The following is a 16712-nucleotide window of genomic DNA, read 5'->3' on the forward strand; positions in this document are numbered from 1 at the left end:
ATCACTGCCTCAGCTCCACCTCAGATCACCAGGCATTAGATCCTCATAAGGAGCGTGCAACCCAGATCCCTCGAGCGCACAGTTCAGAGTAGGGCTCATGCTCCTATGAGAATCTAATGCCACCGCTGACCTGGCAGGAGGCGGAGCTCAGGTGGTAATGCGAGGGATGGGGAGCGGCTGTAAATACAGATGAAGCTTTGCTCGCTCGCCGCTCACCTGCTGCTGTGCGGCCTGGTTCCTAACAGGCGGCAGACTGGTACCAGTCTGTGACCCAGAGGTCGGGGACCCCTGATTTACAGAGCTCCAACGACGTGCCAAGCTTTCTCTGTTCTGGGCACTGAAAAGGCGCTGGGGAAAAGGAGGATCGTGGGAATAGACAAAGCCACATCTTCTAGATAACATTAGCCCCAATTGAACCCAGTCCTGGGGCAAATTTCGGCAGTGGGATACCATTCAATCTTATCCCTGAGCTGGCAGCCCATCTAACATTCCCCCCAAAGGCACCACCTTTGGGCTCCACAAAAGCTTCCCCTCAAGAACGGAGGTGGCTGAGGGAGTCGGTGAGGGGTGGGAGTGGGGGTCTCAAGGCAGAGGACACCGTGTGTACAAAAGCCTGGAAGCTGGAAGTTTCCAGAAACTATAAGTCCTGCTGGAGGTATTGCTGGAGGATACAGGATGAGAGGGCGGTAGTCAATAAAGCTGGGGCTGGTTCATAAAGTTTGGACTCGATCCTACGGGACAGGATTTCTCAACTACTGACTTGCGGGGGCTAGATAATTCTTTGCCGGGGGGCGCTGTCCTGTGCATATGATACGTTGAGCGCATCCCAGGTCCCCAACCCCGCCTCCCCAGTCATGCCAACCAAAAATATCTCCAGGTATCACCAAACGTCTCCTATCCCAGTGGTTGGAGAGGGCTTATGCTTTATGAAAATACAACTAAATTGCTATGAAATACTCGTCAAAAAATGGAGATGGGGGAAAAGGCATAGTGATGAAACAAAAATGGCAAAATATTGATCATTGTTGAAGCTGAGAGATGGTTACAAGGTGGCGGTGGGGGGGATCTTTTTTTTTTCTTTCCTACTTTTGTAAATATTTGAAAATTTTCCATAATGGGAAGAAGAAATGTAAGTTCCCCTCTGATGTCTTGTTGCTACTGCCTCATCTTCTGAAATGATAAACCTCAGTGCCCGGCTCTTTTAGAAGCCAATAACCATGCAAAAAAAAAAAAAAAGGCATTTCATATGACATCACCAGGTCAGCCTGTTAAACGCAAGACGTCTGATTCACGCACAAATTCATATCCACAAGAAATGCTTACTAGTGGCATCTGTCTGGACATAGATGATGTCGCTCTTGGCCCCGTATGTGCGGCGTTCATCAGAAAAAGTGACCAAGGTCTTGACAAAGATGGCGTACTGGGTCCAGGGCTTGAGACCACGCATTAGCCACCCGGGGTGGTTCTGTGACTTGGGGTCGTTGGACCTCATAGGCGGGTCAATATCTACCACGGTCCAGCTGTTGGAGCCACATGCATCCTGCCCATCAAACTCCGTCACGTTCTGATAAGGGCTTTCAAGACGAAATAGGAAAAGTTGATTACCATTTCTCAACTATAGCTCTAAAGACCAAAGAGATGTGGCCGGGCGAAGTCACCTCCTATAGGCTTGCACCCTGTTCACCAACCATCTTCTACCACAAGGAAAAAAGACACAGGAATAGTCAAAGAGAAAGGGACCGCTTCCCTTATGCCTCAATTTCCCAACAACAATAATAACAGTGATCAGGATGATGATACTAACTACCAGAGTTATTGATAAGATTACACAAGAGGGTGTGTGTTGACTTCGCCACACACAACCTGACACATAGTAAATTTTGAGGGATGGGGGCTTCCCTCGTGGTCCAGTGGTTAAGAATCCTCCTTCCAATGCAGAGGACACGGGTTCAATCCCTGGTTGGGGAACTAAGACCCCACATGCCGCGGGGCAACTAAGCCCACGCACTCTACAGCCTGTGGGCCACAACTAGGGAGCCTGGGCACCGCAACTAGAGAGAATCCCACGTGCCACAGCTAAGACCCTATGTAGGCAAATAAATAAATAAGTAAATAAATATTTAAAAAAATATTGAGGGATGGAACAATTATTCCTATTAACACAATCACCACTTCCATCGTCTTCCTTTAAAATTTCAGCACAGTCATATACTCAAAACGACTAGGTGTTCTTGAAAGGCGACCGAGTTTCAGTGTGAGATGATGAATAAACTGTGGAGAGGGATGGCGACGATGGTCACACAATGTCATGAATGTACTTAATGCCACTGAGCGGTACACTTACATGTCATTAAGACGGTCAATTTCATGTATGTTTTACCACAATGCTTCCAATGTTGGAAAAAATACAAAAGAGATAAAAAATAAACTTGAAGGCACCTACTAAGCAGACTAAGTGACTTTTTGTGGAGGATGTCTGGTGAGATGTACATATAAGAAGCAAAATGGAATACTGCCCAATCTGGACCTCCAAAAGAAACCTGCCTGCTTCAGTTTCTGGCTTTTGACAATAGGGAATGTGATGGACATCATACACCATCAACTGGTGAGATCTACGATATTTATTCCACAAGTAAGGAGACAGAAAGGAACCTCAGAGGGGAGCCTCTGAGAACACATGCAACAAACACACCTCTTTATCCTTCTACTTACGCCTCTTTGTAGAAGAGCATGAATCCCAGGAGGTCTCGGAAGTCGGGGGGCCAATACGGCTCCCATTTCAGCAAGATCTTGTCATAAGATGTCCGAATGTAAGAAAATTTAAGTAATTCATTTTCACCTAGAAAGGTTAAAAAAAAAAAAAAACCAGTATCAGAATTAAATAATTTATTTCAACCCAAAGCAGATGATCCCATATTTTCAAGAGTATCCACGAGAAGGAAGATGGCAACATGCTGTTCCTCTGAGGGGTCTTATTTCCACATGCCTCTCCTGTGTTCGGAGTCAAGAACATGCAAGTTGGCCCTGACCGCAAGTCAGGTACTTGGCCAGATGTGCTCAACCAAAGAACCACGGTCGGCGCCAACAGAAGGACAAGTGGCTAATCGCTACTGGAAAAAGGGACTTTCAAGAATAGCATTGATTCTGACACAATTCTGTCTTGCGTGTGAGTTTTCATGCCCGACATGTCAGAACACATAACTCCAGTGCAAATGGACACATGCCAAGTGGGTTTAGGGAGCGTGCAGACCATCATACCTTGGAGTGACAATTCCTTGGAAGGACAATGCCTTGGACAGAGTAATTCACTCTGCCTAGATTGCAAGCCCTCCCTTAAGCTCTACCCCTTAAGTTCCAACCTTGCTCTCTCCCTCCCCTGAATTCTCACAGCTTCTGCCATAAGGAACCAACTTCGCATGAGGGCATTACGGAAGCCTTGGCACCTCAATGCTTCAAGAGAAAACCTGTCAGAGGAGGGCAGTCAGCTGACAGTCTCCAGCTGTAGCAACTGTAGACCCTGCTGTAGCATTCGAGCCAAGGCCATATGTAAGATAAGTGACATTCATTCATTCATTCATTCAATGTTTATGTGGCATCTTCCAGTATCAGGCACTGTGTTTAATATTTGGCAAAGAGATAACGTATACATTCTTCCTCAGTATTTCAGAGAGCCTATCACACACATAGTTGTTTTAGTTCATTGGGGGGAAGTGACACTCCCCCGGGGGCCAGTGTGGTGGGGGAGGGGGAAGGCAGCCAAGTTATCTGGTCCGTGGAAGGACAAGGGCATCACCACTTACAGGACGCCTGGTCCCCATTGGTCTTCAGGGCAATGTCGTTTCTCTCCTGGCGCCCCTTGGTTCCTGAAACTTCCTCCATCTTGTGAATTTCTGACAAGCAGAGTTTGGGATTATAGTGGAAGAAGAGTTTCCCCTGAGTGATGGTGAGGTTGTGTTTGCTCCAGTCCCACAGCTGCCTTAGGTTCTGGTTGTCCAAGGCGTAGAAAGAGTAGTTCCTATGGAAACACACACATGCCTAATCATTCATCAGCTTGTCGTCTCCAACTCCAAGATGGCGGGGCCATGGCTGGAGTTGATCTTGTTCAGTGCTCCGGCCCCAGTCCTAACCACTTGCTTGACACATACTCATTACATGTTGAAAGGAGGGTTAGATGGACAGGGGAAGTGGAGGAAGTCTTCAGGGCCAGGAAGGTATGTGAGATCAGTCTTGTGGGGGAGGAGGGTAAGACTGTGATGGACTGAGATATGGGTTTTGAAAAGGGGAAAGACTGAAGACACAGAGGCACATGAACTGGGCCCAGGGAAGAGCAAAGTAGCCTGTTCTGGCCAACAGGTGACGGGCAAGACCAAAGAGATGCCATGGGCCAAACCCTCTAGTATACTGCATGCCAGACCGAGACCAAGACTATGTGACCTTCCTTGGTAGGCAGAGGGGGACCACTGAAGGTTTTGTAACAACTCAGTAACCCAATTAGACCTGTGCCTTAGAACTAGGAGTGGGCCACCAGTACATAATGAATGGGAAAAGGGCAGCACCTAGATCTGTGTTATCCGACACTGAAACCACCAGCCACATCTGGCTATTAAGTACCTGAAATTTGGCCATTCTGAACTGTACCAGAAGTAAAAAACCACAGATTTCAATGACTTTGCATTAAAAAAAAAAAGGATATAAAAGATCTTCTTTATAATTTTTTGTATTGAGTCCATGTCAAAATAACAGCTTCAATGTAATGGGTTCAGTAAAATACATTATTAAAATTCATTTCACCTATGTCTTTTAAAGTGTTTTAAATGTGGCTACTAGAACATTTAAAGTCTCATATGTGACCTGTATTATATTTCTGTTGGATGGCCCTCGTAGTTCTAGAACCAGCAAGAAAGTCATTGGATCCAAATGAAAGGTGTGAGCTTCGGCAAAAAGATAGTTTTATGGCGAAATAATATTCCACTGTATATATATATATGTGTACACACACACACACACACACACACACACACACACACATACACCACATTTCCTTTATCCATGCAACCATCAATGGACACTTAAGTTGTTTTCATGTCTTGGCAAAAAAACCTAAGTTTCTCTACAATAACTCACAAACTTCCTAATGAGCCCACAGATACAGCAGCAGGCCCACATACCCGATTTCCAAGGTCTCCCCTCGAATCAGACGTAACTTCCGGAAGAAGGAAAGTGACACGAGGGCATATGATCGGCGGATTTTCAGATACCCTGAAATTTCTTCAATGAGTCCAAGGTTGGCCTCTAGCTCAGCTGCCAGGTTGTCTAAGGAAAGGAGAGAATGAATATCCAGTGGGCTTCTACCAAAATATTTTAACCTTTCCAGAATTCCCCATAGTGAAGGGTTAACCTACAGGCTGAAAATGATTTTCACGAGCCCTGCTCAACATACATCTACAAGGCAGAGTAGTTATGACAGAGATTGTCCTGCCTGCAAATCTGAATATATTTATTATAGTAAGATGCCAACCCTTGCTCCCTCCATCACCCTGCTTTGCTTGCCTTCATAGCATGAACCACTGCCTGGGTTTACATTATACGTTAATTTGTTTATTTGCGATATCCACCACGCACGGACTTTGCCTTGTTCACTGTGAGTATTCAATAAATGTTCGCTGAATAAATAAACAGAGAAATGCCTTTTTGCCTGGGACAGAATTTCTGGAGACATGGTCCCCAGACCTGCAAAAGAGGGCATGTTGCCTGCTTGTTAAAAATGCAAATTCCGGGCTTCCCTGGTGGTGCAGTGGTTGAGAGTCTGCCTGCCAATGCAGGGGACACAGGTTCGTGCCCTGGTCCGGGAAGATCCCACATGCCGCGGAGCTGCTAGGCCCGTGAGCCATGGCCGCTAAGCCTGAGCATCCGGAGCCTGTGCTCCGCAATGGGAGAGGCCACAACAGTCAGAGGCCCGCGTACCGCAAAAAAAAAAAAAAAAAAAAATGCAAATTCCTGATGTCCCAACTCCCAGCTTTGAAAATCAGAATCTCGGGGGGGAGTGAGGCCAGGACTGAGCTGTGAACTCCAGGTTTGGAAACAGATTCCCTGCATGAGTCTCTGGACTGTTTTCCTTCTGTGCTCGCAGGGAGAGTGGATCCCGGCAGACAGCAACCCCTCCCCCTAGAGCACTCACTGCCCCCTCGAATGTTGATGATTAAGCTTCCGTTGATGATGGTGCAGCCTCGGAGCTCCTGGGCAGATGTCACTGAGTCAATGGTCTTCTCGCCTTCCAGGAGGTGGCACACCTTGGGACAGGGGCCCAGGCATGGAGTACACATCAAGCTGCAGAAAGAGTGGAGAGAGAGAGAGGTCAGGGCACACAGGACCACACACACACACACACACACACACACACGCACACACAGCAGTGTGTTGCACAGTGTCCCAAGTGACCATAAGGCAGGATGCTTTACCCACAGAGCTGGTGACGTTTGGGACCGGAGAATTCTCTGTTGTGGGAGGCTGTCCAAACATGGTCCCCCGGGGGATGGAAGGGCAAATCACCCCCAGGTGAGAACAACTGCCTAAAGTGATAGGCTTGGGGTGTCTCTCCAGGGGGGCAGGTCCTACAGCATTACCCCAAGGTCAGGAGACTCATGCTTTTACTCCAAAATGATGGGGCTCCTGCCTTACCCCAAAGCGAGAGGATTCACACTGTACCCCATGGAGAACCACCTTCTACCCTGTGGAGACCGGACTCATGCCATTACATGGAACTGATGGGACTCCCGGCATTACCATGGTGACGGCAATGATGCAGAGCTGACGGGCCTTACGTAGGACCATTTTGCCACTATTCGAAAGTGGCTGAGCTGATACTGCTACCCCAGCTGGTGGAACTTAGGCTGCTGCTGCAAGGTGATGGGATGTTTGCTGTTCTGTGTGGGGTCTGATGTGACCAAACAGCTATATAGGACGTGACTCCACAACCTACGGGCTACAGCACAACCTCACATTTGATAGTGGGTAACTGGAGGCAGACTTTGGCTTTGCCTTCCTGCAGCCTGATGTCCTCAAATTTATAGCCCCCAGGAGTCCTCTGGGAATCAGCCCTCCCTTACGCAGTGCCTCTGAGGTCAGTTCTTGGCTGGTACAGCCCTCCTAGGTCCAAGCAGGACACAGGACCCAGGGCAGCCTGAGCACAATCTTCCATCCCGCTGGGAATTCAGAGGTGGGCACACCCCCAAGCCAACCCAGTGAGGGTTTTGCTAGAACTTTCTGGAAGGAAAAATTGTCCTCCTTCTGCAGTATCTAAGAGGGTGTGGCTATATTGCTAGCATGGAGCAAGGGACAAGGGAGAGGCTGCTGCCTGAGACCAAAACTAACAGAGACAGAAATAAAGCTGGGGGTGGAAAGAAACTGATCACATACATCCCTTGAGCTCCTGGATACAGCTGTACCTAAAGCGATTCCCTGAACTTTTTGGTTACAGTCATCAGTAAACTTCTTTCATCTTGCTTGAGCCAGTTTGAATTGGGGTTCTGTCGTATGAAACCTCAAGATTCCCAACTGTTACATTCTCAAGGTCTGTGTCCTCATCTGTGAAACGGAGGCAATCTTCACGGGGCAGGTAGTGATAAGGACTGAATGATATATACCACCTAAAGCACTCGGCACATAGAAACTAAAAAGCGTTGGTCCATTGCTGTGATGATCACTTTTTATTAGTGGTATCATTGTTGCTACTGTTGTAAATAACAACAGTAATTGTTGTTACCACACCCTTGCATATTCGATTCTTCAGAAAGATCTTGGTCACGGGTGACCACCTAGAGGGGTGGGATAGGGAGGATGGGAGGGAGATGCAAGAGGGAGGAGATATGGGGATATATGTATATGTATAGCTGATTCACTTTGTTATACAGCAGAAACTAACACACCATTGTAAAGCAATTATATTCCAATAAAGATGTTAAAAAAAAAGAAAGAAAGAAAATTGAAAGAACAGAAAAAAAAAAAAAAAAAGAACACATCTGGTCTTTGTCCCAGGTCCTGGTGCAGAGCTTCAAAAGCCCTTGGAATTTCCTGAGTTATAGGAGCACCTTTGTTGTGCTAATGAGGTGACTTGTAGGGGCTGGTCACCAGAAAGACCAAATATGTGATTTGGAGGGTTGCATCAACCACTTGACCTCCAGAGAGAGAAGGGGGGGCTGGAGATGGAGTTCAAACCCACGGCCAATGATTCAACCCATCACACCTATGTAGTAAAACCCAGAGGAAAACTCTGGACACCAACTCAGTCCATTTTTCTGGCTGGTGAACACACAGCTATGCTGGAAGGGTGATATCTCTGATTCCATGAGGGGATAGGAGCCCTGCGTCTGGAACTCTCCCAGCCTCAGTGCATCCGTAATAATAAGGCTGTAATTGCAATTGTAAGCCTGACATGAAGCTCTGACTGCTTAGGCATCTGTTTCAAAAGCCATCTGTCAGGCTTCCCTGGTGGCGCAGTGGTTAAGAATCTGCCTGCCGATGCAGGGGACCCGGGTTCGTGCCCCGGTCCGGGAAGATCCCACGTGCCGCGGAGCGGCTGGGCCCGTGAGCCATGGCCGCTGAGCCTGCGCGTCCGGAGCCTGTGCTCCGCAACGGGAGAGGCCACAACAGTGAGAGGCCCGCATACCGCAAAAAAAAAAAAAGACATCTGTCTTGAGTAAATGTAACACCGGGTCTATGACCCAGCCACTAGCAAAACAACCAGATAAGGAATTAGGCTGCCCTCACCCATGAAGGGGGCTCTTTCAGAAAGCCCTGGGGAACCTAGATAACTGACCACTTGACTGACCCTGCTTCCCCCTTCCTGTGCCCTAATTCCTGCTCTTAAGCTTTAAATTCACCATAGAGTGAACCCATAAAACCCTAGACACCCCACCCTCATACCCTAATAAAAGCAGACCCCCCCAAGGATTCCTCTCTCTCTCTCCCTTCCTCCCTCCCACTCTTTTTCTCCCCTCTCTCCCTCTCCCCACCCCTGCTCCCCACGACTCTACTGTGTGGCCCTCCAGGACCTGTGAGTAACAAATCTTGTTCTTCGAGGTTCCCTGATGGTTTCTCACTGAAGTGCATCCTGGGATCATAATAGGAACCTCAGAGCTGGCCCAGCCATAAAAAGGGGCCCCAATGGGAGAGTGTCTGTAGAGCTCGCTATGAGTGATGCATGCCCAGGTAAGCACTGCAAGCATCCCTAACCCAAGGTGCTACTATCAATAGGCTTGGACCAACAGAATAGTGTAGACTTTTTTTTTTCCAGCTCTGTGAGTTGTCCTAGCAAATTATTGAACCCAGGGGGTTTGTGGGAGCCTCAAAATTTATAGCCAGCCAATCAGAAGTGTGGGTGACCTGGGGACCCCCAAATTGTGGCTGGCATGTGAAGTAAAGTTGGTCTGATGGAGAACCAAGGCTTTAACCTGTGGGTCTGATGCCAAGCCAGGTGGTTGAGGTTGAGCTCTATCGCAGTACACCCAGTTGGTGTCAGAGCAGCTGGGGTGGAAACAGAATAATGACCAAACGTTTGGGTTCTTTTGTTGGTTCTACAAATATTCACTGAGCATTTATCATGGGACAGATGATGCTCTAAGCCAAAGGCAAGCAAACTACAGCCCACAGGCCAACTCCAGCTGGCCACTGGTTGTGGTAAATAGAGCTATATTGGAACACACCCACAACCACTGGTTTGACTATCATCAATGGCTGCTATCACTCTATAAGGCCAGAGCAGAGTAGCTGCAACCATACAGACCTCAGAGCTGAAAATATTCACTATCTGGCCCTTTGCCAATGGCAGTTATAAACCACAGGCGCACAGAAGTGAACAAACAACCTACTTTCCCTGTGGGAAATCCACACGTTCTTTCCAGCCCTTCCCACCAAGAAGTGGAGTCTGCCTTCTCATCCATGGAATCTGGGCTTGGCCATATGAATTGCTTTGGCCAATGGGAGGTCAGCAAATGTGATACAGCAGTGGCTTAAGAAGTGCTTACCCAGTAAAGCATGCCCTTCCTGGCTACACACGGAGAGAGGTCCCAACTGCCCATGCAGGATATGAGAGGTTAGCTTGTACCATCGCATCAGAGCTCACCCAGCCCTCCAGTCAATGCACAGACTCCTTAGAAATCATACATGAGTGTTGTTTTAAGTCACTAAGTGCTGGGGTGGTTTGTTACACAGCATAAGCTAGCTGATACACTTGTGAAGCGTATGGTCTCGTCGGGGAAGATTAATAAATTGACAATTAAAATATCAGCTAGTGGTAAATAGCATGAAAAGAGTTAAAATGGAGTGTTGTGCCCAAGAGCAACCAGATGGCTAGTTCAGAAAGAAGGTCATACAGGGAAGGAGTCTCAAAAGAAGTGACGTTTAAGCCTGTGACCTGGATGACAAGGAGAAACCAGCCATGCGAAGATCAAGAGGCAGAGAATTCTCCACACCCTTAACATGCACCCCAAATATCTAATCCTCCTCATCTCACTAAAGAGCACCCCACCAGGTATCTGGGAACGACCATAGATGGTGACGCCTCTTAATGAACCCACATGGGTTCCCAGACCTCTGCTCTAATAATATCACGAACTACTTCCCAGGGACTTCCCTGGCGGTCCAGTGGTTGGGACTCCACGCTCCCAGTGCAGGGGGTCTGGGTTTGCTCCCTCGTCAACGAACTAGATCCCGCATGATGCAACTAGAAGAGCCGCATGCCACAGCGAAGATCCCGTGTGCCGCAACTGAAGGATCCCGCATGCCACAACTAAGACCCAGTGCAGCCAAATAAGTAAATAAATAAATACATATTAAAAGGAAAAAAAAAGAACTAGTTCCCAGATAAGCCAAAAGAATGGAAGAAAACATATCTGGCCCTTTTTAATAACAAACCACATTAGAAAACACGACAGCACTGAAGTCTTTCACAAAATAAAATAAAAGCTTCAGAAGGAAAACAAAATTTTTTTTAACCTACAAAGTAAAATACTGCCATGATGGGTCATAATTAACATCCCTCACTATCCCCTCTTTCACTCAGTAAACGTCCCAAGCATCACAGGACAAGCTGTCAATTTCCTGGGGCTTCAATCCTGGGGTCACCGGCATCAGCAAAACATCAAAGGAAGCTGTTCTATTTTTCAGATCTTTGTTATGATCAAAAAAAAAAAAAAAAAACTTTAAAGCCAACGTCTTTTAGTGGAAGATGTTAATATCCATGCTTTATCTCAAACGTGAAAAAAAAAAAACAAATACATCAAGAGGAATATGATAATTTTCCCAATCTTACCGATAAACTGGCCCCAAAGAAGAAAAAATAGCTCTGTCTGGCATGCAAAGGTGATTTATAGAAGCCTATTTTTGGTCAACAAAGCCACTTGATAGGTTTTATCAAAAATGAGTAAAATAAAACATACTGTACTTGCAGGTTTCACAAACACTCAAAGAGAGGCTCCTAGGAACCGGAATAAAGATTGTTTTCCTTCCCACCCTCCCCACTCAGGGAAATAAAATTTCCCACCAGAACCTGCTCACTTGGCTAATTTTCAAGTCTGAAGAGGAAGGTTTTTTACGTATGCAGGTCAGCTCAAGGCCCTTAGACGTACGTCTGTTTCTGATTTGTTTTTGGGTTGTTTTGTGGGTTGGTTTGTTTTTTTCAGACCCTCAACGTAAAAATCAGGAAACAGATTTTTAAAACTCAGTTACAGCCCTGAGACACCAAAATAGCTCATCTGAGAAGCTAACAGCATGAACAAAAAGTCTGAGATGTGGGTAGGAAATCTGACTCACCGTCGGGGAGAGAAAACCTTGCTTTTTCTCACCTAAATAGTAGGAAATGGTTTGATGGCATTGTCCTTCAAAAGACAACAAAGCCTTGAGAACAATCTAGAATTGAGTCCTTCTTCCTGGCACTCCAGGTTAATCTCAGGACACCACCCAGATCCAGCTTGGAGAAAACATTTAAAACATCTGAGTTCTGATCTTGATTGTGAGAATCAGGCAGCTACATCAGTGGGAACAATCGGACCATCTAAAGGGCTGTAGACAAAACCAAAACTTCTATTTTCTTTTTTTCTTTAAATTGTATTTATTTGTTGTTTCTGGCTGCGTTGGGTCTTTGTTGCTACACACGGGCTTTTCTCTGGTTGCGGTGAGCGGGCGCTACTCTTCGTTGTGGTGCGCGGGCTTCTCTTTGCGGTGGCTTCTCTTGCTGCGGAGCACGGGCTCTAGGCACACGGGCTTCAGTAACTGTGGCACGCGGGCTTCAGTAGTTGTGGCTCGCGGGCTCAGTAGTGGTGGCTCACGGGCTCTAGAGCGCAGGCTCAGTAGTTGTGGCGCACGGGCTTAGCTGCTCCGCGGCCTGTGGGATCTTCCCGGACCAGGGCTCGAACCCGTGTCCCCTGCATTGGCAGGCGGATTCTCAACCACTGCGCCACAGGGAAGCCCAAGACTTCTATGCTAAGCATAGAAAGCTTTACATTTTCGGTATGCAAGATGCAGAAAATATTTACCCTCTGGCCCTTTGCAAGAGAAAGTTTGTTGACTCCTGTTCCAAAGGCCAACACCAAAACCAGGAAGCAGGGATGGCATCCGAGACACCCACGCGTGTCACTAATCACCAGTAGCTTCCTCACTCACAGTCAATTAACTCTAGTTTTCCACACAGTTTTAATAGGCAGCATCACCAACACCAACCCCATGCCCCTTCCCCTCTTTACCACCTGCCCCCAACCCCGGAACCCGTACCCAGGACTCACTTGCTGGAATTCATCGTGTACCCGGAGGGGCACTCAGGGATGCACTTGTTATTGTGAATGACATACTGGTGGCAGCCCTGCCTCCGAGAGTTCTTGCATTTGTTGTGCAGGTCCTGGCAGAAGCTGAAGTTCACACAGCGCCAGTCTTGGAAGTGGTAGTAGGGGGGCGGGCAGGTCTCCACGCACCTGCCATCCAGGTAGAAGTTGCGACAGGCCACACACTTGGTGGGGTCGTCAGGCTCAGAGCAGTTGCCCAAGCACTCACTGTGGCAACAGAGACCCTCAGCGGTGCAGCCGTGAGACTTACAGATGGTCGGACACACTGGAGAGAGAAAGAAAACAGCTGGTCAGTGGCTTTGCCCAATTCCTGTCTGCACAACAGCGAATCTGGATGAGGAAGTGCAAGCCAAACAAAATAATAACAGTAACAGCTCACTTCTGCAGCACTTGCTACGTACCAGGCACAACTATTAACTCATTTCAGCCCCCAAGCCAGTGACGTGCTTGTAGATGCTTAACAGCTTCTCCAGGGAGCGGGGCAGAGATGCTCTGCTTTATAGCGTTTGCCGATTTCCATGGTGTAAATACTCCCACTACGGTTCCTTTCAGGCTACCCCACCTAGAGTTACTGAACGTGGAGCCAGTAAGAGATACATAGTATCACAGCATTAAATAGCACATCTATTGTATAGATCCAATAGTAGCAAATAACCTCAAAAGCATAAATCGTAGGAAAATGTAGTGAGATGATTAGGAAGTGGTGAGTTTGGAGTAATTTATTACCTTTGTTTTAAACATAATTTGTTTAATTGTAAGTTGATATCATTTAAATTTTAACAACAGCTTGTTGAAGAACCAGATTTCCTGAAAATTACACAATTACACAATTACTCCAGCACACAGCTGCAGTACTGGTGTAAATAGATATATCTGGGGCTTCCCTGGTGGCGCAGTGGTTTAGAATCCACCTGCCAATGCAGGGGACACGGGTTTGAGCCCTGGTCCGGGAAGATCCCACATGCCGCGGGGTAACTAAGCCCGTGCGCCACAATTACTGAGCCCACGTGCCTAGAGCCCGTGCTCCACAACAAGAGCAGCTGTGACAGTGAGAAGCCCGCGCACCCCAATGAAGAGTAGCCCTGGCTCACCGCAACTAGAGAAAGCCCACGCGCAGCAACGAAGACCCGATGCAGCCAAAAATAAATTAATTAATTTAAAAAAAATTTTTTTAAGATAAGAACTCTTTAAAATAAATAAATAGATAATGATCTCCATTTTACAAATGGGGAAACTGAGGCGCAAGGTGGTTAAGCAAATGGCCCAAAGGTCATTCATTGCTTCGACACACATTTGCTTGCACTGATCTAGATATTACAGCTGCTGCAGGAACATGGTGGTCACAGACCCTGCCTTTGGGACCACATGGTCCAATGGAGGAGACATATTCATTATTTAAAAGTATAACTGCATAAACAGCAGGCACCGTGCTGGAAGTAAGGAGGTGGCATTTCTACTGTGACCTGCAGGAGATCATGAATGGGAAAGGAGGGGGCTCTGCGGATGGCGGGCAGAGGCTGTGCGTGGATTTTGCAGCTGGAGTTTCTTATTTGATGCAACCGAACATGTCCACTGAAGGCTGGACTCTTCCCTGGCTTCCTGCAGCAGCTTGGAACACATCCCCTCTCTCCCGATGTCTCACTACTCATGACTTCCTGATTCCCCTTAATATGGGTCCCTCAGCATCTGACCTGGGCTTCCATGACCAGCCCTCCCTTTCTGGGCTGCCAGCAAATTTGTCCCTGGACCGATGGCTTCCCTGAGGCTGGAAAGACCTCGGCCACAGCAGAGCCTGTTCCCTGGATGCCTTCTTTGCTCACTCCGTGCACACCTTGGAACGTGGTTTGGAAGCTGGGGAGTGTTCTTCACTCCGAATCCTCAGGCCCTTTGATTGCTGCAATGAACATTCCGGCCCACGCGGACCCCCCCAACCGGACCCAGGGAACTGACGAGGCTTCCGAAGCCACACTCCCACATGAGCATCGCTGTTGGATGCAACTTTCTGTGATGATGGAAATGGTCTCCCTTGGCACTGTCCAACACAGCAGCCACTTCCCCGCGGCTGTGGAGTGTGGTTAGTGCAACAAGGAACCAATTACTTTTTTAATTGCAGCAAAATAGGCGTAAAACTGACCATCTTAACCATTTTTAAGCGCACAGCTCAGTGGCATTAAGGACATTCACATTGTTGTGCAACCATCCCCACGGTCCATCTCCAGAACTTTCTCATCTTCCCAAACTGAAATTCTGTCCCCATGAAACGCTGACTCCCCAGCCCCTCCCCCAGCCCCTGGTCCCCACCATCTACTTCCTGTCTCTATGGATTTGACTCCTCTAGGGACCTGCTATGAGTGGAATCAGATCGTGTTTGTCCTTTCGTGCCTGGCTTATTTCACTGAGCATCATGTCCTCAAGGTTCATCCATGTTGTAGCAGGTGTCAGAAGTTCCTTCCTTTTTAACAAAGGCAGAATTCTTGTTGACAACATCACCAGTGGGTGCTTGACTATATCTTGATAAGGAGGAAAACATCTATACACAGTAAGATGAGCTAGCTTGAATAACTGTAGCTGCTTACATTTATACAATGAAAATTAATCATGTATGTCAAAAAGGGGAGAATCCGGGGCTTCCCTGGTGGCGCAGTGGTTGAGAGTCCGCCTGCCGATGCAGGGGACACGGGTTCGTGCCCCGGTCCGGGAAGATCCCACATGCCGCGGAGCAGCTGGGCCCGTGAGCCATGGCCGCTGAGCCTGCGCGTCCGGAGCCTGTGCTCCGCGACGGGAGAGGCCACAACAGTGAGAGGCCCGTGTACCGCAAAAAAAAAAAAAAAAAAAAAAAAGCGGGGGGGGGGGGAGAATCCAAGCTTTGTATAGGTTCTTAGGCAAAATTTTCTGGAATTTTAATTCTCTCCAAGCTTGTCATGATCCAAAGGGGAAAAAAGAGTCATTGAATAAGAGATGTGGAATGTGCAAATCATGATTAATAAATAGAGCTGGTTTTGCCATAAAAAAAATAAAAGGTTCCTTCCTTTGTAAGGGTAATACTATTTCATTGTGTGTATATACCACATTTTGTTTATCCATTCATCTGTCAGTTGACTCTAGGGTTCCTTCGACCTTTTGCTCACTTCGAATCATGCTGCTGTGATAATGGGTGTACAAATACCTCTTCAAGACTCTACTTTCAGTTCTTTTATGTATATACCCAGAAGTGAATTGTTGAATCATGTGGTACTTTTATCTTTAATGTTTTTATTGAAGTATAGTTGATTTACAATGTTGTGTTAGTTCCAGGTGTACAGCACAGTGATTCAGTTTTATATATATATACTTCTATTCTTTTTCAGATACTTTTCCTTTTAGGTTATTACAAAATATTGACGTAAACCACAGCAATATCTTTTTGGATCCGTCTCCTAGAGTAATGAAACAAAAATAAACAAATGGGACCTAATTACACTTAAAAGCTTTTGCACAGCAAAGGAAACCATAAACAAAATGAACACACAACCTACAAAATGGGAGAAAATATTTGCAAACAATGTGACTGACAAGGGATTAATTTCCAAAATACTTTTAATTTTTTGAGGAACCACCATACTACTTTGCACAGCGGCTGCACCATTTTACATTCCCACCAAGAGTACACAGTAGAAGGTTCCAGCTTCTACTGAGGAACCAAACTTTTCATTGCATTTTAATTTTAAAATTGGGGGGGCTACTGGCTCTTGTATTGGCCAGCAGAGTCTTAGCGAAAGAAACTCCTTGCCAAAGCCTACAGGTCTCATGTGGTCTAGTGCCTGCAGTCTCTCTGAGTCCTTCTCCCAAACCCAGGCAGTCGCCACTCCAGCATCCTTCCTGCCCCTCACACACCCAGGC

At 47.0% G+C, this 16712-nt stretch overlaps 1 protein-coding gene across 3 annotated transcripts in view; it reads right to left on the reverse strand.

The window, feature by feature from the left end:
• Positions 1-16712, reverse strand: part of INSR (insulin receptor) — a 124470-nt gene that overhangs the window by 35509 nt on the left and 72249 nt on the right. For all 3 annotated transcript variants that reach the window (XM_082836262.1, XM_082836261.1, XM_082836263.1), the window contains exons 3-8: positions 12777-13098; positions 6179-6327; positions 5169-5313; positions 3801-4015; positions 2713-2839; positions 1324-1574 (exon numbers count right to left, since the gene is read on the reverse strand). In XM_082836262.1, coding sequence (XP_082692388.1) covers positions 1324-1574; positions 2713-2839; positions 3801-4015; positions 5169-5313; positions 6179-6327; positions 12777-13098 — 1209 coding nt within the window. The remainder of the gene's footprint in view (positions 1-1323; positions 1575-2712; positions 2840-3800; positions 4016-5168; positions 5314-6178; positions 6328-12776; positions 13099-16712) is intronic.

This window comes from Leucopleurus acutus (assembly GCF_964270905.1).
Source record: "Leucopleurus acutus genome assembly, chromosome: 3".
Classification (NCBI taxonomy): domain Eukaryota; kingdom Metazoa; phylum Chordata; class Mammalia; order Artiodactyla; family Delphinidae; genus Leucopleurus; species Leucopleurus acutus.